This window comes from Acomys russatus, chromosome 8 (assembly GCF_903995435.1).
Source record: "Acomys russatus chromosome 8, mAcoRus1.1, whole genome shotgun sequence".
NCBI lineage: Eukaryota > Metazoa > Chordata > Mammalia > Rodentia > Muridae > Acomys > Acomys russatus.
In genome coordinates, this window is record NC_067144.1 from 41,128,444 (window position 1) to 41,151,494 (window position 23,051).

Consider the following 23,051-nt stretch of genomic DNA (forward strand, 5'->3'; position numbering starts at 1 on the left):
TTAAAAGATCAATGAATAACTCTACGTTATGAATCAGGCTTGGAGACTAATTTATTTTCCGTGGATACCTATTTTATATTGAAATTGTAAAAATGTTGACAAATTATCACAGGACATTCCAACAAAGAAAAAATAATAAGCATATAAAATATTTTATTGATAACATCAAACTTCCATCTACCCCTAGTCCTATTGAGTATAGTGAAACTTTAAATAATTTAAGAGAAAATGAAATAAAGGGAATTAATTAATGGAGTGCCATTTAAAAATATTAGCATGGTTAAAAAGAGAAAAAGATTATGTTTTGAATAGTTTCTTCAACTTACTTTTTCACTGAAGGTGATTTAAATCTCAAATGAATCTCTGATGAGAATTTTAATAAACAAATGATGACAGTCACAACTAAAAATTAACAGCTTTAACATACTTCAGTATAGATGTTAAGACTAAATTCTCCAAAACATTATCCAAGAAGGTGAATACAAAGAATTGCCTTGGAGAGTTAAAAAATATCGTGGTGAAGCTGACATTATATAATTTAAGATGATAGTTTTGTCTTAAAGCTTTAAGCCTTTTATTTCTGCTTCTTTTCCCCCAAGCACTATTTGAAAACAGGCTTAGAGTCTTTATATGTCTCCAAAGAAACATATGTCATTTATTTATAAGTGTGTCTGGATCATCCGATAACACCTAAAATGGAGACATTTCTGAATCGCTGGCTCCTTATTATCCTTGAAGTATGAAAGGCAATGTTGCTGGCCTACGAAGAAGGATATTTAAGGAAGAATACTCATTAAGAGCTAATATATGTGGCAAAGGCAGGTTTAATCTGAGGGCAGTCATGCTGTGATTCCAGCAGATCAGGAGGCCAAAGATGGAATTTTAGAAACTTTTTTTTTTCCTTAGAAGCAGCAGCAGCAACAACACTGTGAGCCTTTAAACACAGCAAATCCTTTTAACTTAGTAATAATTAATTAGAAAAAAGTGAAGACACAAACAATTATTCTAATAGTGTCAAAGAACTAAAAGCAAACATGGTACGGGAAACAGGGCACCAAAACTTACAGTTGTTGTGTAAGCTGCTTCTGGATCGTCTTCCAGGACTCGGGAGAGACCGAAGTCAGAGACTTTGCATACTAAGTTGCTGTTCACCAGTATGTTCCTAGCTGCTAGGTCTCGGTGAACATATCCCATATCAGAAAGATACTTCATGCCTGACGCGATGCCCCGCAGCATGCCGACCAACTGGATGACAGTGAAGTGGCCATCATGCTTCTGTGGGAGAATCATACCTGTTAGTTGACTGATATGAAAACAGTGTGCATGCACATGCGCAGTAAATTGAGCCATGTTTTCATTGCTCAGGATCTACTGAAGATACCCATCAACTCCGCTGACCATTGCTGGTCTTCAAAACAAAATACAAGACCTTGATTGACATTTAAAGGAGAAATAAACTCTAACTAGAGGTGATGAAAAACTAAAAAAAGGACAGAGGACAAGCCAAGTCAACCTCCCGAGATAGTTATGTGAAAGACTTCAAAACAAAACAAAACAAAACAAAACCAAAACCAAGAGCAAACTGAAGTGAAATGGTGGGAGAGAAAAGACTGCCGAGAATACAAAATGAACATTCTGTATTTCTAAGCCTTGCTGGGGCTGCACAAGTAGGCAGGAGGGCACCAAAGCCTATGATTGGGAGTAATTTATGTGGTAACTAGAAATACTGTGAAAAATGGCAACCAGGTTAGGTCATTCAAGGAAAAAAAAAAAAAAGATATATAAACAAGAAATGGATTTAGAAAAGCTGCAGACAAAATAGAATAATACAAGTAAACAGAAAATAACTAGATTTTGTTTTCAATTATACTGGACAAATATAGAAGAAAGTATTTGAAGTGGACTGGGTAGCTCTTGACTGGAAGAATTATACTAGATGTGACAATATGAATAATAAGCAAGGCAGGGTAGTGTTATATAATATCACATAACATAAAACATGACATCCTTTCACCTAGAGTTAAAAACAATGCATAATGTATAAAAGAGTAAAAACAGTCCAGTGGTATTGTGTGCAAAATACAAGTACAGGAAAAGCCAAATACACAGAGTAGTCTTGGTGTCATATGAGATGCAGATGGGAATGAAAATAATATTTATTAATTTATTTAACTTTTTGGAGAGTGTTATCTTCAACAAATTACAGAGAAGCATAAAAGATCCCAGTCGTTCTTATACACTGAGTCAAATTAATATATGAATGATATTAAAAGTAGATTTATATACAGTAAGACATTAAGGCTATATTATCTTATATTGTGGAAGCACACATTAAAAGTAATTACAATTTTTCTGTATTACAAGCTGTTGTCATGAATGTTTGATAAAACCATAGAGGAGCTTAGGCACAGGGTGATGAGGCCACTGAATCCCTCACAGTGACACAGTCTCCTCCACAATGCTGTGCCAATGGGTACATAGAGGAATATGCTTAGATTACCAATGGTGCACACTTGGCCTTATCATATCACCTGATCTCTCTGATATCTCTTAGATTATAGCTCCATGCTCAAGGGCAGAGTAAAGAAACAGAGAGCGTGTCCATTAAAGCAGACTCTGCTGTATAATCAATGAATAAGAGCAAAGAAAACCCTTGGCGTTATTAGCTCTTTATGTTTGCAATCCATCTTTGCAGACAGTCCACTATTAGATGGAATCGGCCTCTTCTATCATGTATTCTACCTACCTCTCTCCTATTAGGAATCTCAAAACTTGAGAATTGAAAACATAAATTCTATGCTTCTGGAAAGGATTACACTACACTTTAAAAAGGTAATTCTTCTTTCTCAGAAAGTAAGGCTCCCACAGATCCTAGTTATTGTCAGGCAGAATTTCCAAACAGTGGAAAGAGTTCATGGTCCATTTGAGGAAATAAAGAATATCTCACTCACTTCTCTGTACAAGTGTAGTGATGCAACCCAGAGTTTTAATGAGACTCATGGATAAAATACATAGCCAGCTTCTGGATTGCTTTAACAATTGTTAATAGTTACTGACTCTTTGTTGCTATTACATGAAATTTTAAAATTACAATGAATCAGAAAGTTTTGGTCTGTTGACACTCTAAACATCTGGGTATGCAAAGGGAACAGTTACAAGATAATTTCTGATCTATCCTGAGAATGTCACAAAGCACAAAATTATTATTTTAAAAAGTCTGCTTTTTATAGTAGTAGTGAGCTTCATTTTGCCTTTACATGCACATATTTAAGCTATTGTGTCTCTACTTGTCCTCCTATTGTTTATGTGTGTCACTTGCACTCCTCCTCATTTCTGGTCCCCTACCAATCTCTATAGCCTCCCCTCAACTTCAATAATGTTGTTTTTTTGTTAATTTTTCTTTTATTTCTTAAATTCTATATATGAGAAAAATATTATGCATCTAAGACTGGCATGAGCGCCCGTGTGTGTGCTCACATCTGCGTATGTGTATGTGTGTGTGTGTGTGTGTGTGTGTGTATACTTGTCTGTATGTACAGGTATATGCAAGGTTTATATTGGGTATCTTCTATTACTGTTCAACTTTGTAAACATTTTTATTTTTAAGCCAAGGCACTCGCTGATCCTGCACCTCACTAACTCAGCTGCATTGGCTGGTGAGTAAGCTACCGGCTTCCCAGCTCTGCTTCTGTAGCCTTACGCTTGAAGGAGTGCACTTTACTTTCTGATCTTTCCTTCAAGATATAGTGTGTTGACACCCTATGAGCATATACAGGGGGAGGAAGTTCCCCTCAGGCACAGTCATAGGGGAGGGGAGTAAGGGGAAAATGGGAGGGAGGGAGGAATGGGAGGATACAAGGGAGGGGATAACCATTGAGATGTAATATGAATAAATTAATAAAATAAAAAAGATATAGTGTGTATAGAATAATTGCTCTATCAGCAAAACAATTATCTTTTTTCTTTTTTTAATTACATTTTTTATTAATTCATATTACATCTTTATTGTTAGCCCTTCCCCTGTTTCCTCCCATTCTTCCCTCCCTCCCACTTCCCTCCTTCTCCCCTCCCCTATGTCTGTGATTGAGGGAGACCTCCTCTCCCTATATATGCTCTTAGAATATCGAGTCTCTTCTTGGTAACTTGCTATCCTTCCTCTGAATGCCGCCAGACCTCCCCATCCAGGGTACATGGTCAGAAAAGGGGCACCAGAGTTCCTGTGAGAGTCAGATCTCACTCTCCACTCAACGGTGGAGAGTATCATGTTTGTCAGCTAGGTCTTGGTAGGGGTTCGAAGTTTACTGCCTATATTCTCCTTGGCTGGTGCCTTAGTTTGAGGAGGACCCCAAGACCCAGATCTGCCTGTCACAAAGTTCTTCTTGTAGGTTTCCAGGACCCTGTGGATCCTACTATTTCCCCATTCTTCCATGCTACTCTCACCTAAAGTCTCAATAGGATATCCTTTCCTCTGACCCACTTTCTTGGTAAGTAAAGTTTTTCATGGAACGTATCCCTTGGACTAGTGTTTTGATATAAGCGAGTTTGTCTCTTTTTGCTTCTGGGTGAACTCACTCATTATGATAATTTCTAGTTCAATCCATTTGTCCACAAATTTCAGGAATTCCTTGTTTTTAATAGCTGAATAGTATTCCATAGTGTAAACGTACCACAGTTTCTTAGTTCATTCTTCTACCGAGGGACACTTAGGCTGTTTCCATGTTCTGGCTATTATGTATAGAGCAGCTATGAACATGGTTGGGCATATGTCCCTGTTGTGTGGTAGGGCATTTTCTGAGTATATTCCAAGGAGTAGGATAGCTGGGTCTTGAGGAAGCCCTATTCCCATTTTTCTGAGAAAGCGCCAGATAGCTTTCCAAAGTGGTTGTACTAGTTTGCATTCCCAGCAGCAATGAAGGAGTGTTCCTCTCTCTCCACATCCTCACCGACGTGGGTGGGTCGTGTTTGCAGTGTCTAATTGCAATTATCTTTTTTTCTTTTCCTTTTTTTGATTTTCTTAGTATAATTTATTTACGTTATATCTTGATTATAATCCTCTCACTCATATCTTCCTGCTTTCCCCTCCCCCTCTTCTGTCCTAATCCCTTCCCCCAGACCTCTGACAGGTGGGGTCCTCTTCCCCCACTGTCTGACCACAGCCTATCGGGTTTCATCTGGATCGCCAGCATCCCCCTTCCTCTGTGTTCCCATAGGGCCTCTCAGCCAAGGTGCGGTGATCAGATCACAGGTACCAGAGTTCACGTCAGCGGCAACCTCCGCTCTCCCTTCCACTTCTCCCTGTGGAGAATGACCTGTCTGCTGGCTACATCTGAACCGGGGGTCTAGGTTCTCTGTTGTGAATAGTGGTGTAATGAAGGTCATAAGGTCATGCAGCTGTCCCTATTTTATGATGCCTTAATTCTTTCAGGTTGTAACCCATGAGTAGGTTATACGGCTCTTCTAATTTTAGTTTTATTGAGGAATATCCACACTGACATTTTATAATGACTATGCTAGTTTACATTCTCACCAATATTATCTAAAGGTTCCATTATTGTGTCTTCACCAACATTGAATCACATTCTTTTCAACAGCATAACATTCAGCCTTTTTAAAGCACTCAACTTAACAGAGCTAAGACTTTTCTAAATCTCATCTGTGATTATGTACCTACAAATGACCACCTGTGAGACAAACTAAAGTCAGACCTAGGCACGGTAAACATTAAGTGGCAGTACATTAAAAAGTAGGGAACACTGCTTGAAATACATTGGCTCAGACACAAGACTCACAAGTTAGGAACTGCAATGTTTTTTTATTGAATGTGTAAAGTTTTCTGCAGTTGTAAAAACATAATGTTTTAATTATGAAAAACGAAGACTTAATATTTCCTTGCATAATTCTTCCACACATAAGCATCAAACTGGTATATTCTTGGACTGTGTTATATTGGAATGGTTGAACTTAATATTTGCTAATTGAGGAGCAGAGGCAGGATTCATAAAGAAAATCATTTAATGAACATTAGTTTGTAATTGAACAGAATTTCTAAAAATATCCAAAAGGGTGCTAAATGTACTGCCATTTTACATTACATATTTATACAAAGTAGCACTCTCGGTATTAATGACTCTGAATTAAAATATTGATAAAACTATGAAATTATTGAAGATGCTCTGTATCCTATATTGTTAAGTATTCAGCAAAGACTCTATTATTTTAAAATATTTTCAATTTTAAAAAAAGTATTCAATTATTTAAAAATAATGTGTATGTTTATATGTCTGTATGATGTACATGCATGTGGGTATATGAGTACAGGCATGTACATGCCATGCTATACATGTGGATGCCAGAAAACAATTCAAGTATTTGCTTTTCTTTTCTACCTTATTGGAGACGAGCTATCTTGGTCATTTCAGTAATCAAGATGTCTGGCTTATGAGCATCTAGAGATGCTTCTGTCTCTGCCTCCCATCTTGTCAGAGGAGCCCTATAACTACAGACAAATGCCAGACACCTGGCTTTATGTATGTTCTGGTGACCAAAACTCATTTCATTACACTCATAGGACAAGAGCTTTACTTTCTGAGCTGTTTTCCCAGGAACAACATTGAATTACTTAAAATTTTATTTATTTATTTACTTAATGTATATGAGTGTTTATGTGCATGCACCATGTGCACACTTGGTGCCAGTGGAGGTCAGAAGAGAGGATCAGATCTAACTAGAATTGATGGTTGAGCCAGCAGTGGGTGCTGGGAACTGAGCCCAGGTCTTCCTTGAGAGTAACAGGTTCTATAAACTCCTGCAATGTCACTGCAGCTCCTAAGTTCTAATTCTTTATGTGTATATAAACAATCATATCAACCTCATTAGTGTGAAATTTTCTACTGTCTTTAAATATAATGAAATCATGTGTGGACAAAGAAATTGATTTAAACCAACAATTTCTTCCTAATTTATTATTAGTAAGTGGTTGATCTATATATACTCTAAGGTTATATAAAAGTTTCTTAGGTGAAAGGAATTTTTAGTAGAAAAATTTAAGAAACCTTGAACTAGATGAACATCCATTCTTATATGTTAGAATTGTCAGTAAAAGAACTAGCCTTGTCTTTACCTAGCCTGGGAGAGTTTGTACAGCACTATGTGACACAATAAAGTATGCCATAAAAGATCTCTGAGAGTATTAAATCAAAACTAAGCAAACAAGAACATTCCAAAAAATCAGCAAAGGCTATTCTCTTCATCTGTGTCTGGCTAAGAGGAATAGCCTAATTTATTCACAGTGAGGCACTGTACAATATTTTTCTCTAGAAAGAATGTAACTATTCGCCTAATAAAAATCTGTTTCCCTAAAAAAGGGATATATCTGTATCCCCTTTTCTACTTCAGTTAAGGGATTGACACTCTTAAACATGGTGTGTGGTTAATAACCAAATTTGAATTTAAACAACCTTTTTTTCATAGCATCTTGTTGTGTACTGATTGCGACTGCTATGATAATCCTATTGTATTGTTTAAAATAGAGCGTTATCTTAAGGTTGGGTATGAGTTTTATCCCTTTTATGTAAGACTTGTATTATCGCATCCACTATGCTGCCATCCGTAGTGTAGTGCTTGATAAATATTAATTCAAATTCAATTGAATTGTTTACGAAGGGTGGAGAAAAATGTGAGGACACTGAAATTTAATATCTTTGGGCTTCCTACTGGAGATTAATCAAAAGGAAACTGTGTGGGTTTTTTTTTTTTTTTTAATATGACATATAGTTTCTTCCCCAAAAGGCAGATCCAAATGAAAGCAAGTGAAGGTGGCATATTTACACAATGCATTTGGAACTTAGCGGCTAGAATTCTGTTTGTTTTACCCAGTTCTTTCTTGCCCTTCCCAGCCTCACTGCTGAGAAACAGGGAGTTTACCCTCTAACTGACAGGAAGGGTGAGACTGATTGGAAGGGTTTTCTGAGAGCTATACATAATAATGGCTGCTATTCTGAAAGCTGCAGAGAGCTCCATCAGGCACTCCCTCAGACCCTGGAGCACAGCAACCTCTAGATCTAAGCTGTCACTGGTGTGTCACATCATCTCTGCAGCAGCTCCAGCTGTTTTGATGGTTCTCAAGGCCCTCGTCTGCATGGTGCACCCACAGGCACGTTAGCCCTTCCAATGTTCATTCTTAGATAGACTTCAGGTAGCTGGCCTGAGCTTAGAACAAATATTGGGTTAGAGTGTCATGCTATACAAAGTGGCCATATAATTGCCTCTTGAGTTTGGATTTTTTTGGGAAATACATCATAAGAAACCCAAAGCTTACACTGTCATTGCCTAACACTCTTCAGTGATAGAACAGGATGCAGGGCTTCCATCATGAGCATGAAATTGCGACTCTCCTTTAGATTTCTAGTCCACCATCCTTATTTTGATTAATCTTATTGTGTTTACCCCTAAAACTTGCAACAGCTAATATGCTGGGCTTATACAGTTCCTCCTTAAGGGATCCTGACTTTTTTTTCCCCCACCTGACACATTTTATCTTCTAGGTGGCCTTTCGCAGAATTCCATGCCCTGGGACAATACTCATCAAGTGTCTGCTGTGGGGAAATGATTGCCCTGGCTGAGAGAGGTCCACAGGAAGGCCAAACCAACAGAAGTGCTCATATTAGTTATTTTTACACATTTTCAGGAGGCCGAGCAATAAAAAAGAAAGAGTAGAAATAAGTGAGGTCATTTTAAGCTATGATGGTAAAACAAGTATGACATAATGATTCCAAAGGCAGTGGTGTAATGGAACCCGTGAATGGCTCTTAGCACACATAAATGTCTTAGGTTCAGAACAAGTTAGTTTGGTAAGATAAGGGAAAGCTGAGAAGGCTGAAGTCTGTTGCACAGGGAAAACAAGACGCCCCCCGCCCTCAAAAAAAAGGTAAATAAGGTAAAGTCAGGGAGAGTCATGAAAATTAGCATAGTCAAAAGTCCATTCAAAATGTAAGGAGAGGGTAGAGGATGATGTCATAGTAAGTGAAGAATTCTTCTTTCTTATTTTCACGTGGAAAATGGAAGCTGGGATAAGTTTGGAAGTTGTTAGGATAATACGATAGAAAGACACTGGCTCGAATGAAGTTCAAGATTTATTTTAGAAGCTTGCCAGTAAAGCCTGCGATGAACTGAACAGAAGAGAACACTGGTTAGGAACATCAATCTTCTATGGGACAGAACTTACCTTGTCCTGCTGTGTTTATCCTTGCACTCTAAGGGCCTAGCACCGTGGCTGGCAAGTGATAACTATTCAAGAGATATCCACTGAGTTAGAGAGAGAAACCATTCAAACACACAGTAAGCAGTAAGATATGTTTCTTGGGCTGTTTTTCTTAAACAGAAAGCTATCTTTGTTAGGATTTCCCCCAAGTATATCGTATATGAACCAGCATTTGAAATGCTGATTATACTTGGAGATATCTCCATTTTTGAAAAAAAATTCTTTGACTATAAATAACATATTTTGCATTTCTGCTATATAGTTAGAAAAGGGGGAATAAAGATCTCCTAACATTTCTGCTATGTACTTAGGTGGTTTATTATTGAAGAGTCTTGGTAATTCAGAGCTCACCAACAAAATAGCATTAGAGACTTTGAAATACTGAGTTTTGCATAGTATAAATCAATGTTCTCAAGATAGTGCTGAAAAAATGTGCTTTACCCAATAAAAGGTAGATAATTCTAGTGAATCCTGACCTATAAAGGTTAACTCTAAGTGATAACATTACACTCAGTTGATGACAAGCTAGTTCTCTTGAGCAGAGTCACTAAAATTAAACATCATTCATTGATCACATATTTATAGAGGATCCAATTCTTACCAGAAGGCCTTGGCGGCCTACAATAAATAAATCATATAGACACTCTAATAAACACTATTGGATAATGACAGCATAATGTCTAAAAAGGAGTTATTAAAGTCCTCATATTTGACCATGTCCCCTGGATGGGGAGACCTGGTGGCACTCAGAGGAAGGATAGCAGGTTACCAAGAAGAGACTTGATACCTTATGAGCATATACAGGGGGAGGTAATCCTCCTCAGGAACAGTCATAGGGGAGGGGAATAAGGGGAAAATGGGAGGGAGGGAAGAATGGGAGGATACAAGGGATGGGATAACCATTGAGATGTAACAAGGATAAATTAATAAAATTAAAAAAAAAATAAGGTCTAGTTCATGTGTATGTTAGATAACTTTTTTCGTTCACCTACTGCAAGTTATGTGAAATGGATTCAATCTTTTAAAACATACACAGTAGAATTTTCTTTCAGCCATAAAGAATGAAGTTATGCTGTGTGCAGGAAAATGAATCATCATAATAACTAAGTTAGGTCAGTCTCAGAGAGACAAATTCACATGTTTTCTACTATCTGTTCATCCTAGATTTTATATAATTACATAAAATTGTACATGAACAGATAATATGAAAGCAGAAGCAAAATTGTCTAGTGGAAGGTGGAGGGAGGAAAAAGGAGAGAGGTGAGGGATAGGGCCAATGCTTTCAAAGTATATTATATACTTATAAGAAAATGATCTTAAATTGATAATAAAAATTAAAAATATACAAAACCAAATTGGAGTGACAATTAGAAGGCTATGCTGAAACCTAGAAAAGTTATTATAGCCAAACTCTGACATAAGCAGTACAATGGCCGTATGAGAAGTGGTTTATAGGAAACTCAAGCTGTATATTATACTTCTGGTCATGAACCTATGGCCAATGAGCTCATGGACCTTAAGGGGAACCTCTTATTGATTTGCTAAGTAGATATAATATCCGATGACATCCTAATGTGTATCTCTGTATTCATCCATGAAGCTATCAGTGTTCATCTGAGAAAATATATTTTTTGCAGCGGGTGGCAGTTAAGACAGAGACTCACAGGCAGCAGGAGTGCAAAACCCAAGTGTCTGTGGAGACCTCAGACACGAATGGGATACATATATCCTACTTCCTTCTCTCAAGGCTCAGGCACCAACCAAGGAACACAAGGCTGAAAGATGATAAAAGTCAGAGTTTGGGGGGAGAATCAGGACAAATCATCTTCTGGACAAGACAGGATTATTGCCCTCATGAAGTCATAGTTGGTGTGGTTAGGTACACAAGACCTGCACAGTCAACATTCCAGCATGCGTGGGGGAAGGGCTCGCCAGGTTCCATGCCAAGGAACTATTGGCAATTGGTGGCTGTTTGGAGAGGAAAATCCATTTTCTTAAGTGGTGTTGTCCATAGTAGGACTTACTATGCCCCTGTTGACAGTCCAGTACCCATAGAGTAAGGGCAGAATGAGCAGTATTAATTATACATGGTAAGTTACGTAAGCAAGAGACTAGAATATGAACTTGGGATGTGGGTCAGCGTAGCAGAGAAGTTGGAGGCAGTGAGTGGGGAGTGAATAAGATAAAAATACATTGTGTTCAAGCATCAAATTATGTGTGGTGCCCAATCCTAACTGATCACATTTGCAGTGCAACCCCTATACATAAGGCTCAGGGAAAATCACAGAAGAAGAGGAGGAAAGATTGTAACAATCCAGAGGACCAGGATGTCTGATGCTAGATTGCATTCTTCAGATGTGACAGGGAAAGTGAGCCTATGAAATCTCAACAGTATGGTGGCCTGAGCTAAACTGGTATGATGACAATAAGAGCTTACATGCCATCAAGGAAGGGGAAATCCCATGTGGTTCTACCTTTAGATGAAAAGCTCCAGATAGCCAATGGCTGCTGAGAGAGGGGGAAAAATCAACCTCTATAAGGGAAGAGATTGATACTACAAAGGCCATTCAATTCAAAGTGGTTAGCCTGGGTTATGTGTACATCTGAGCACCAATAAAAGGACTCAATAGGTGGTATGTACAAGCACACATATATACACAGATGTTTATGTACATATATATTCATATGGTTGAACATGTAACAATAATAATAAAGAAGGGATCCCGAATTTAGAAAGGAGGGGGCCACAGAAGGGATTAAAAGGGGAGGGAGACGGACATGTATTGTAGATTCAGTGCTCATGTATGAGGTTATAAAAAAATAAAGTTATAAAATAAAATAAAAATTAATAAAGAATAGATAACATTATTATAATAAAAAAGTAAAAGAAGGAAGTGGCTATAGGAATACCATGTAGGAATAATATGAGAAGAGGGTAGCTTATTGAATCTGCTCTTCAACTACAGAACTATTGTTATTCTCAAATACTTGCGATATTTTGGTATAGATTATTATATATTGATACAAAATTAAGGTTATTTTTGCTCATATTGGTATAGATTGTATACTGATAAAAATTATTTTGATACACGTATGAGTAGACATTGCTACTCTTGTGTAAGGAATTGGACATTTTCAACTCATTTGAAAATACAAGGTTTATTTCCACTCCTTTTAAAAGCTGATACTACAACAGTACAATGGGTTATTTTAAGCTATGAGTTAATCAGAGGAGAGCCTAGCTATGTGGCCAAGGTATTTGCATAATATTTAATGAGTCATTATTCTGAGAGCTAAGGGACAGGAGGAAAATCAACCCTAAGCATATTGGGGGTCCTCCTACTACAAGTGGTTTACAAAGCTGGTATATAAACCTGGGCACTACACACCTCTCCTCTGCTTCTGTGTTTACCAGATGCTACCGTGAGAAAACAAGTTTGGCATCAGATCTTGAAAGACAAGAGATTATAGTCTGTGGGAACAGAGCAGAGAGGAGCTACCCTTTCACTTCTTTAGTCCCTTGGTCCTAAAATATCTTCATTTATATAGTCTTCATATCCTCATAAATTTTGTTGGAGCTTATGGATGCACACAAAAGTCGCAAACTCTTCAGGAGAATTGTGACTAATTTGTTTGAGTGACCTGCAAGTATGAGTTCCTCAAACTTTATATGTTAAGATCTGTACAGGTGAGATGAGAGCTTTGATCTGCATTGGTTGAAGTTAAAAGTAGATGGAAATGATGGAGGAAAAGTGGAGAAATTTTTATCTTTTGGGAATAAGGGCATGGGGAGGGTGTGTCACAACAAACATGGGATCTACAGCAGTAAGAACTGCGTATTTGAGGATCTGGGTAGTAAACATGAAGACAGAGCTATACGACAAAAAAAAAAAAAAAAAAAAAAAAAAAAAAAAAAAAAAAAAAAAAAGACTTGATGAGAACTTTGCTAAGGGAGGGTTGTTTAGAGGGAAGAAAACATTCTCTTTCCATCTTTATAGGGAACTCCCAGCCCTATTTCCTATTGGATGTTACATCCTTAAGCTGGACACTGTGTAAAAGAGACTTTTATGGGCCTATCTAGGGACTTAAGTGCTATCTTTAAAAGAAATACTTGTAGGAAAATGCATTCTGGGTTCTGAACAGAGTATACATGACTTCAAACAAGACAGTCCATGGAGGACTACTTTTATGACTACAGCTTAAAGTTAAAATCTAGTGTCGACATGTTTCTAAATCAGAAAGTTGGCAATGCTATAACTATTTAGCATGCTCTTGAATGTGAAAAAAGAAATGGCTGTGGTTATTTGTAGGTTTTAAAGACTGATAAAACAGAAATTGAATAAAATAAAAGTCAATATCTACTTTCTACTGAAAAGTCTGTTGATTGTTGTGTAGTTTTCTTATTGAAAGTCTTATAATTTTTATAAATACTTAATAAATATCTCAAAGTCATTCTTCAGTAGTCATCATGGCTTTTGAACTTGTGTTAGAAAGTTGTATTTTTAGTTATAGGTGTGAGAATACAGCATCTAGAGTCAGAAATTCAATCACAAAGAAACAAAAAGTCATTTTTTCCTTTTCCCACAAAATCTAGGAAGAAAAGCAGATACGGATTGATGGAACATAGCTGCTGGATTGCAGAATTACATTTAAAAACTTAAAATGGATCTGAGTATGAAATGCCGTAAGTTATCAAGCTTACTATTGAATTTAAGATTTTTTTCTTTTACAAGTTTTTGGTAAGATATTCATGAATGTAATCTTTGTAACTTACTGTGTACAGCCTTTATCTGAATCCTAGAACACTTAAAGTTGTTTGGGCTAGTATTTGGGGCAGAGAATCATTGAAGTGTAACAATATTGCTCCGGGAAGGCTTTATAGAATATATCTGTGCATGTTTACACAGATCTCAGTATCTAGTTATACAATCCAGAACCTCCTGCATGATTGACATCTAGAAGGAAGACCACACACAAGTGCAAATAGGTACATGAACTATCTCTACTTACAAGTATAAATTTGTATTTATGTCAATTAAAAAGTATCCCAATCAGAATGGCAAGATTAAGAAGACTGATGGGGTTAAACAGGTGTCTCAGTAGTTAAAGAGTACCAGTTGTTTTTTGTTTTTGTTTGTTTGTTTGTTTGTTTGTTTTAATAGATGACATGGTTTCAATTATCAGTACCTAAATGGAGGCTCACATCCATCTGTCACTCTAGGTCAGGATATGCAGTGCTCTTTCTGCCACCGTTGGACACTAGCCATATACTTGGTGAACAGATATGAATGCAGATGAAACACGCATGCGTATAAATAATTTAAGAGACACAGAAAGAGAAAGAAAACTGATGCTGCTGAGGATGCAGGGGAAGGGAAATCCTCATTTGCTGATTGCAAACGGGGGCAGCCACTAAGATTACCTGCCATATGATCTAGGTATATAGTTCCTTGGTATATACCCAAAGGACTTGATACCCTTCTTCAGAGATACTTGTTCACCCATGCTTGTTGCCTCTCATTCATAATAACTAGGAAATGGAGGCTCCCTAAATGTCCACTCAGTTTGTAAATAAATAAAAGAATGTGGTCCATCTACACAGTGGAGTTCTATTCAACCGCAACGAAAAATGAAACCATGAAATTTTCAGGTTCATGAATGGAATCAGAAAATATACTGAGTGAAGAGATGCATACTTGTAAAGATAAACATACAGACACAGGATGTTCTTTCTCTAATTCTAACATTTTGAGGGCTCTCTATGTGAGTACTGTATTTACATGATTTCCTCCACTCCCTCTCAGATTCATGGCTTTTTTTCACTATTATTGTTAAATGCAGCCTCCCTGTCATGTTTGGAAGATATCATATCACAGCAGACTTTGAGCCACTTCTCCCATGACTGCCCCTGAGCCTTAGGAGTAGGTGATGTATTTTAAATGCATCAATTAAGACTGAGCACCCTATGGTTACTTATTCTCTGAATTTGACCAGTTATGGACCTCTGTAATTGTCATCATCTGATGCAAAAAGAAATGAGTTACAGTTATGTGGGTCTATATGTACTGAGAATACAGTTAGAAATGGTATTGTTTTAAGAAAATGGCAATAGTGGGTTCTTCTCTAGGGTCGATGACTTCTCCAGTAGTAAGTTAGCAATACTTACAGTATGCTGCATGGGCTTTAGGTTCATCAGATGTTAATTTTCCTCAAAATAAAAATGCTACTATTTTACTCTGGGAAATATCTTATTGGAGAAGGGATCATTATTGCTTATAGATTTTACAACTAGATAGGATTATCAATTGCTTTTCTCCCTTGGCAGCTTGCATAGTATCTTTGGGTACTATGAGGATTGAGGATTCTGTGGCAGTTCTAGCTTGGTTCTTCCAAATTCTGTGTTCAAAATATGTGGTCTCTTCAGCAATAGCATCAGGCCACCAAGTTGTACAAAGTGATTAAGGGCAACAATGGCATCCTGTCTTGTTTGATGAGTTTCTTCGACTATCTTTGACAACAACTTAAAGGGAACTTTCCCATGCCTGGAACTGTTTTTTGTTTGTTTGTTTGTTTTGTTGTTGTTATTGTTGTTAGATATTCTATGTCTTTTGTGGAGAGCTTATCAGCCTGTATGGAATAACTGCATTTAAACTATATATACATATGCACATATGTTCTTTATCTCCATTTCTTCTCCATATGTATTACCCACTTCCTCTCTCCCAGTCAAAGTCTCCTTGTTCAGCTCTACAGGGGATGTTCTCAAAAATTTGTGCACCACTGCTCCATATCTTAGATTTGAGTATATAACCAAAAAGCAGAAAGCAGAAAGAAACCATGGGAAAGAGAAAGAGAAAGAGTTCTAGAGAGGGGAAATAATAGATCCAAGGTGCTCCTATGTATGGGGCAAAAGGGGAAAACAGTGGGCAGAACACACACACACACACACACACACACACACACATGCATGTGTGCACACACATGTATATACAGTATTGGAGTTACCACCTATGGAGAGATAGTGTTCTCTGGAGGCAGAGAGTATCTAACACAAACACCTGTGCCAGGCAAAAGATACCTTACTTCAAATTGTTAACCAGAGGAGTCCATAAAATGATATAGAATATTGCTGTTGTCCTTAGTTGACTCCTAGAAATTGAGATCAAATCCCATTTCTTTAGATGTCACTTTTTTTGTTGTTGTTGCAGAAATTGAAGGAATCCAGCTGATAGCGGTCTAGGATCCTCACCCTGGACAGCTAATTATTATAGTAAGTGGTGTGTAAATAGCTAAAGGTAATGTTATCAACACTCGGTCACAGCTGACAGCCTCTGAGACATAAGAATGACCAACTTGGTACGATATTGCCAATGGTGCAATAATGACACTGATGTTTCATGTGTGACCAATGACCACCTAACTAGACTTAAGGTGTGCTCCATATTATAGAAATCATGTCTTTTGTAAACATGTCCAAGAAGGTTGGAGAGGGAGGGGAACCTCCTATTGTTCTATTGTTAGATGACTATAGCCTTTACTGTATCCTAAATGTTTATCCTAAATGCCCACAGATAAGTGTAGCTGTTACCCCTCATCTGAGAAGCTTCTTTTTGCAGCAGATTGAGGCTGCTACAGCGATCCATAACTAGTCAAAATATAGAAAACAAGTGATGGTGGAGTTCCTAATGCAAGTTGGGACATCTACAACACAAACCCTATACCTAAGGCTCAGGGGACATCTTGGAAGTGGGCAGCAAAAGATTGCAGCAGAAGACCAGGATAGATGCTGGCTATAGTGTCTTGAGAGAGATGTACAACATGAATTTTCAGTAATATGGCTGCCTGCACAAGACAGGTACAAGACCATACCAGTCGGTATGTCGGTATGGATGGGAAAAATTCCACCAAGTTACAGTTAACTAGTGGCTGCTGAGGAAGGGAGAATCAGCTTTCTGTAAGCAGGAATTGCCTGATCGTTTTTCCAATCAGCAATCAGCCCTAACATGCACACATGGGAAACACTAATTGGACTCAGTGGGTAAATGTGAATAAATATTTCAAAGTAATAATTACAGAAGAAGAGGTCATGAATTCGAGAAGGAATGTAAATGATTCAGGAGGAGCTGGAGAGGGGGGAAAGTACAAGTGGAAATGATGTATTAGTGTATTCTAGTACTCTGTTCGGAAATTCCCAAAAGTTAAAATTAAAAAGATCAGAAAAATTCTTACGTGTAAAAGGAGAAATAAAAAGAATATTACTAAAGACTAGCTCACGGCAACAGGATAAGTGATGCTATATATCACAACGCTAAATTTTTAATGAGGTAAATTTGGGCTATTAGCTATTGATACTTTAACACTCAATTAAAACACAAAAATATGAAAATATCACAGTGAAATCCATTATTTTGTATAAATTAAAAGATAGATAAAGTCACCCAGGAACTTAAAATGTCAAACAAGGGTAAGAAAATAAAGATCTACTCTAATTCAATGACAATACAAAGAACCAGGAAAGTCAGGGCAGCCTTGTATACATTCTAGCATACCATGTTTTCTGTAACTGAATAATTATTGTCAGAGTAATTTTAGACTTTTTTATTGCTAAATTGAAACAGACAAGATAAATAACAACATTGTTCTGTATGAGGTTTCACCTATTTCCTCTTGAAATTAATTAAGATGAGATTAAGCTATAACGTTTATGGTTTGAGGCATTATGAGTGAGTAAGTACAGTTTTTTCACCGTTGAACACAAAATGACTGTGATACAGATTAATTTCATTCTTGTACCTCTGCATGAATATAACCAGACACATACAATTTTTAAGAAATGTGTGCTAATAAAATTCAACTCTCATTATTAATAAATAACAAGCATAAGGTAAAATGCCATCTTTACTAGATTTATAATTTGAGGACATAAATATTTAAAAGATCCCTTTAATTTTTTAAATTAATATTTGCTTTGCATTTGTTCAAGGAGCACTTCAAATGACTCACATTGCTTTTGAAATGCTGATATGAGTGCATATGCATTATTAAATACTCATATTCCTGAGGTATATCTAGGTCTTTTTAATAGTAGAAATCAAACCCATTGATTTTTAAAAAAGGGAAAGAAATGAATTGGAAAACGATTATTCTTAGCTGAAACATACACAAATACTTCAGATTACTGGTACTGCCTTATCTGCATGATGCCCTTTTTTGTATTTTGTGTGCATTACTTATATTTAATGCTACAGGATGCTTAATAACCTTGAAAATAGAAATTAGAAAGATGATTTCCAAGAGCTGAGATAAATAGCTATAACTGGCTAACAGACACTGGGTTTCAATCATATTATTTCATAATTACCTAAAATTATATACAATATATTCTAGATCTATGCATTTAAAATGAAAACATATGTATTATATGAATTTATAAAATGCTATTTATACAATGCTCCCCCAAGAACCATACATAGACTAAGAAAAAAATCCCAGTACCAAGCACGAGAAACCTCTTCTCAAGTTGTTTTTCCAGTGACTCCAAGAGATTTAAAAAAAAAAAGCTATTTCTGTTGCCCTTGGTTGCCTCCCAGAAACTGAAAGCAAGCCCCTATTTGCTGAAGACACCATGTACTTCTGATAAAGGACTCAGAGGATAAGAGTTGAATCTGACCTCAAAGGGTGATATGCCAGCTGAGAGAGGAGAGCAATCAGTAGTAGTCTTCCCAGCTGTGGTGCCTATGAACCACAATAATGAGAAGCTCAGCAAGACAGTGCACTAAAGGGTGCAATAGTGGTACGTAAAGCTTGGTGATGACCAACAGCTCTCTAAATGGACTTATTCGACAGGAGGGAGATCATACTTGGCTCTGTAAACCTAGCCAACTGTTTGCGGCTAGTGACTAATGAGATCATGGATCTCGGATGAACATCTACTGCTGAAACTTTCCAAACTCAGGATAATTTCAAGTGCAGTATAATTTTACATACGTATCCTTATGTGCACAGGTAAGTGTAAGCTCTCATCCTACATCGGAGAAACTTCATTTTATAACAAATAGGGCATGCTACAGAAAGCCATAAAGGGTTAAAATGTAGAGAACCTCTGATGTGAGATGCTCAGCCCCAGTTGATACATAAATAATGCAACTACCACACCTACGGCTCAGGGAACCCAGTGGAAAAGGGGGCAGAAAGATTGTAATGGCCAGAGGACTCGGAAGCCTACTGTGAAATTATATTATATATATATATGACAGGGACTCTATACGCATGTTAGAAAATACACTTTGTAAGGTTTAGAGACTGACAGTAATTATTTAAGTACTATAAAAAATGTTTTTGAGGTCCATCTATGTCACCGAAGAGATATGTGTAGAGATAGTGGTTCATATTACAGTTAGTTCTAACCAACATATTTCATTGGGGAAATAAAACCCAACAAGTCTGTGATGTCACGCTTCTGGGTAGGCAGCTTTAGGGTTTCCTCCTTAAGCTGTAATGCACTTGTGTTTTTAAGCCAAAAGCACATGTAGTTATACACATAGCCAATTCTCTTTTCTTCATTGCTCACACCTGAACTCCTGACCACAAATCCCCATTGGTAATTTGTATCTGGAAAAGTGTCCACAAGGACCCAAATAGCATTAGATTTATGAATTTGGAGTAATATCTCAGCCAGCCAGCCACCAGCACTGGAAGTAGGTTGCAGTCTTGTATTTAGTTGTGCTACAACTTCTTCATAATAAAACAGCAAATGGAAGTGATTTTCAGACAGTGTGGGAGACCAAAGGGAAATGTTTCTGCCTCCAGTGAGCACAGAAGGCTATTAATGAGCCATGTCTGGCTCCCCCACCATGCAGCGCATTCAGCTACTGCCGGCTTCCCGGGCTCACAGAGGCTGGGGTGATCAAATTCTAAAGCAGTAGTTGGGAAAAATGACTTAGCTTTTCAGAATTTATGGGCTCTATATACTTATATGTTTTATTTGTGGTTGGCAAGGGGAATTGAGTGCCTGCCATCGGCATGAGTTTATACGGTACACGTTGAGCTCTAGGAAGAGAAGGGCTATATGATCACAAAGGGAACAGGATGTTAAAAAAGGGTCAGATGTTTTCAGCTCTAGTTTTCTTCATTCTTATTGTTGTCCTTTTGCATTTTTCAATGTGTTTTGAGACAAGGGCTAAAAAGTGTATCCCTGGCTAGCCTTTAACTATAGGTAATCCTCCTGCCTCAGCTTCTGAGTTTCTGAGATTTCAGATATGAGCTATCATACTCATAGATTTTTAAAAGTGTCACTAATGTTTACTTGTAAAGACATTTGGGTCTGTGTATCCACTTCTGCAATTTGCCATCTTAAAATTAATAGTCTCCCTATTGGCATTTATTCATTGCACCTAGTCCTGGGTTATATAAGGCTACTTTCTTCATGTGTATAATGTACACTAAGGTATTGCCACATATTCTTTCTTGCCTCCTCCTTTCCTCCTCTTCTCACATCAGTTCCATTCACTCACAGACAGCTTAATTTTGACTTTAATGTCATATATACAGCTATGACTTTATTTATTTATATAAAATCTAGGACACATATGTTTGCATAATAATGTCCCCCACTGGCTCACACATTTGAATGTTTATTCACCAGGGAGTGGCAGTATTTGAAAGGATTTGAGGAATTAAGAGGCATGGCATCTTGAGAGGAAGCGTATCACTGCACATGCCTTTGAGGTTTTAAAAGTCCATGCCAAACCCAGAGTCTGCGTACATGTGTGTGTGTGTGTGTGTGTCTGTCTGTCTGTCTGCCTGTCTCTCTCTCTCTCCGTCTGTCTTCCTGTCTCTGTCTCTGTTTCTCTGTCTCTGTCTGTCTCTGTCTGTCTGTCTGTCTGTCTTTCTCTCTGCCTGTCTGTGTCTTTGTCTGTGTACCACCCACCCCATTATGAATCAGAATGTTATTCTCTGCTCCTTCTTATTTGACACCAGTCTTTCTGCCATGATGATAATGGACTAAACCTTTGAAACCATAAGCAAGCTACCAGCTAAATATTTCCACTTATAATAGTTGCCTTGATCATGGTGTCTTTTCACAACAAAGGAATGGTGGCTAAGATTCCATATGAGAGTAAAATGTGATACATGTCACTTTTAGATGACAGCTTAACATGACTACTTCAAGTTGTATCCAATTTCTTGCAAATAGCATATTTCATTCTTGCCTATAACTGAGAAAGCTCCATGGCCACACACACCACATTTTAGCTGTTTCTCTGTTGACAGACACATAGGTTGTTTCTGTCACCGAGCTATTTTGAATAGTACCTCAATAGATGCAGATGTGTAAACATCTCAGTGCTGTAGTGAGTTGGAGTCCTTCAGGTAAGTATATAGGGTGATATAGTGGGGTTAACAGTGGTTCTATTTTGAGGTTTTAAAATGGCCTCCTATCGCTATCCATAGTGCCTGAATGAGTTTACATTCATAACCAGCAGCATCTGAAAGGCTCCCTTCTGTCCACATCTTTCCCTTCATTTGCTATTTGTTTTCTTTATGAATGCCGTTATGACCAGGGTGAGATACAATCTCAAGGGAGTTTTTATTTGCATTTCTTCAATGGATAGGGATTATGTGTCTATTGGCCATTTGCAATTCAACTTTTGAGGGCCTTCTCTTCATTTCATTAACCCATTTATCAAATGGGTAATTTGATTTCCACAGCTTTTCGAGTTCTTTGTCTATTTCAATGATATAATTTTGACGTTAGTGAAACATGCATGTGCAGAGGTGATACTCTCCACTTGCAGAGTTGGCAACGACTTATAAGGAGAAGTAAATATTGATTTAATTAGAGGACTAATTCATATAGAAATTAGTCACTTTCAAGTCATGAAGACATGTCTGATCTTTCTATGTAAACTTTACAATAGTCATGTAAACTTTACAATAGACAATAAAGTTGTTTTAACAACTGTAGTAGGTCAGAATATTTACCATGTCATCATACAGATGGATGGCGAGAGACCCAGGAAATCTACTAGCATGTCCATGTAGCCATAGCCAGTATGTGGCAGAGCAGAAATTAGCAGACATATGCAACCAGATTCTCATAGTAGTAATAATGGTGGCCAGTGGCTTTTTTCTATACTGTCAGGAGCCTATGTGATACATAATTAAGGGTGGAAAATGCTAGTTTTGAAAAGTTAACTCATAAAATACACTATTTAAAAGCATGTGATATAGCACGCTCAAATCTTGTAATTATTGATTCTTTGTATCATATATTTATTCTATATCATATCATGTGATATATCATATATATCTTATATTCTTTGTATCATAATTTGTATCATGGGTCAGTAGAATAAGAAGAATATCTGAAATGAACAATTTTCACCTTTTTTTTTTACCAGCCATCTGATCCAATTTTCAGCAGTAATTTAAATTTAATGTCTGCTACGTAATTTGATGTTATATTTGATTTGTGTAGTTGTTACAAAAAAAAGTAAAGCCAACCTATGCCAAACATTATTAGATAATGTCACTTTGATATGTATCTGATAAACCTGTGTTTTGAGTAAAAGTAATGGAAAGATATAAGTGCCCATGCATTTCAAGCACCATAGGAGGCCCTAATAAATTATTCTAAAATGTTTAGAGCATTTATAGGTAAATGTACTAAGTTATAAAACAGAATACTCTGAAATCGACACATCAGAGAACAAACAGTTTATGTCCCCAAACCATGAAGTTCATTTTGCCTTAAAGAGTGCACTTGGTGGAGATTGTGCTGTGGAAGTAG

At 37.2% G+C, this 23,051-nt stretch overlaps 1 protein-coding gene across 1 annotated transcript in view; it reads right to left on the bottom strand.

Moving 5' to 3' along the window:
• LOC127192792 (ephrin type-A receptor 6) overlaps positions 1-23,051 on the bottom strand; it is an 877,103-nt gene that overhangs the window by 110,162 nt on the left and 743,890 nt on the right. The window contains exon 14 of the mRNA XM_051150102.1: positions 1,066-1,275. Within this exon, the coding sequence (XP_051006059.1) occupies positions 1,066-1,275 (210 nt within the window). The remainder of the gene's footprint in view (positions 1-1,065; positions 1,276-23,051) is intronic.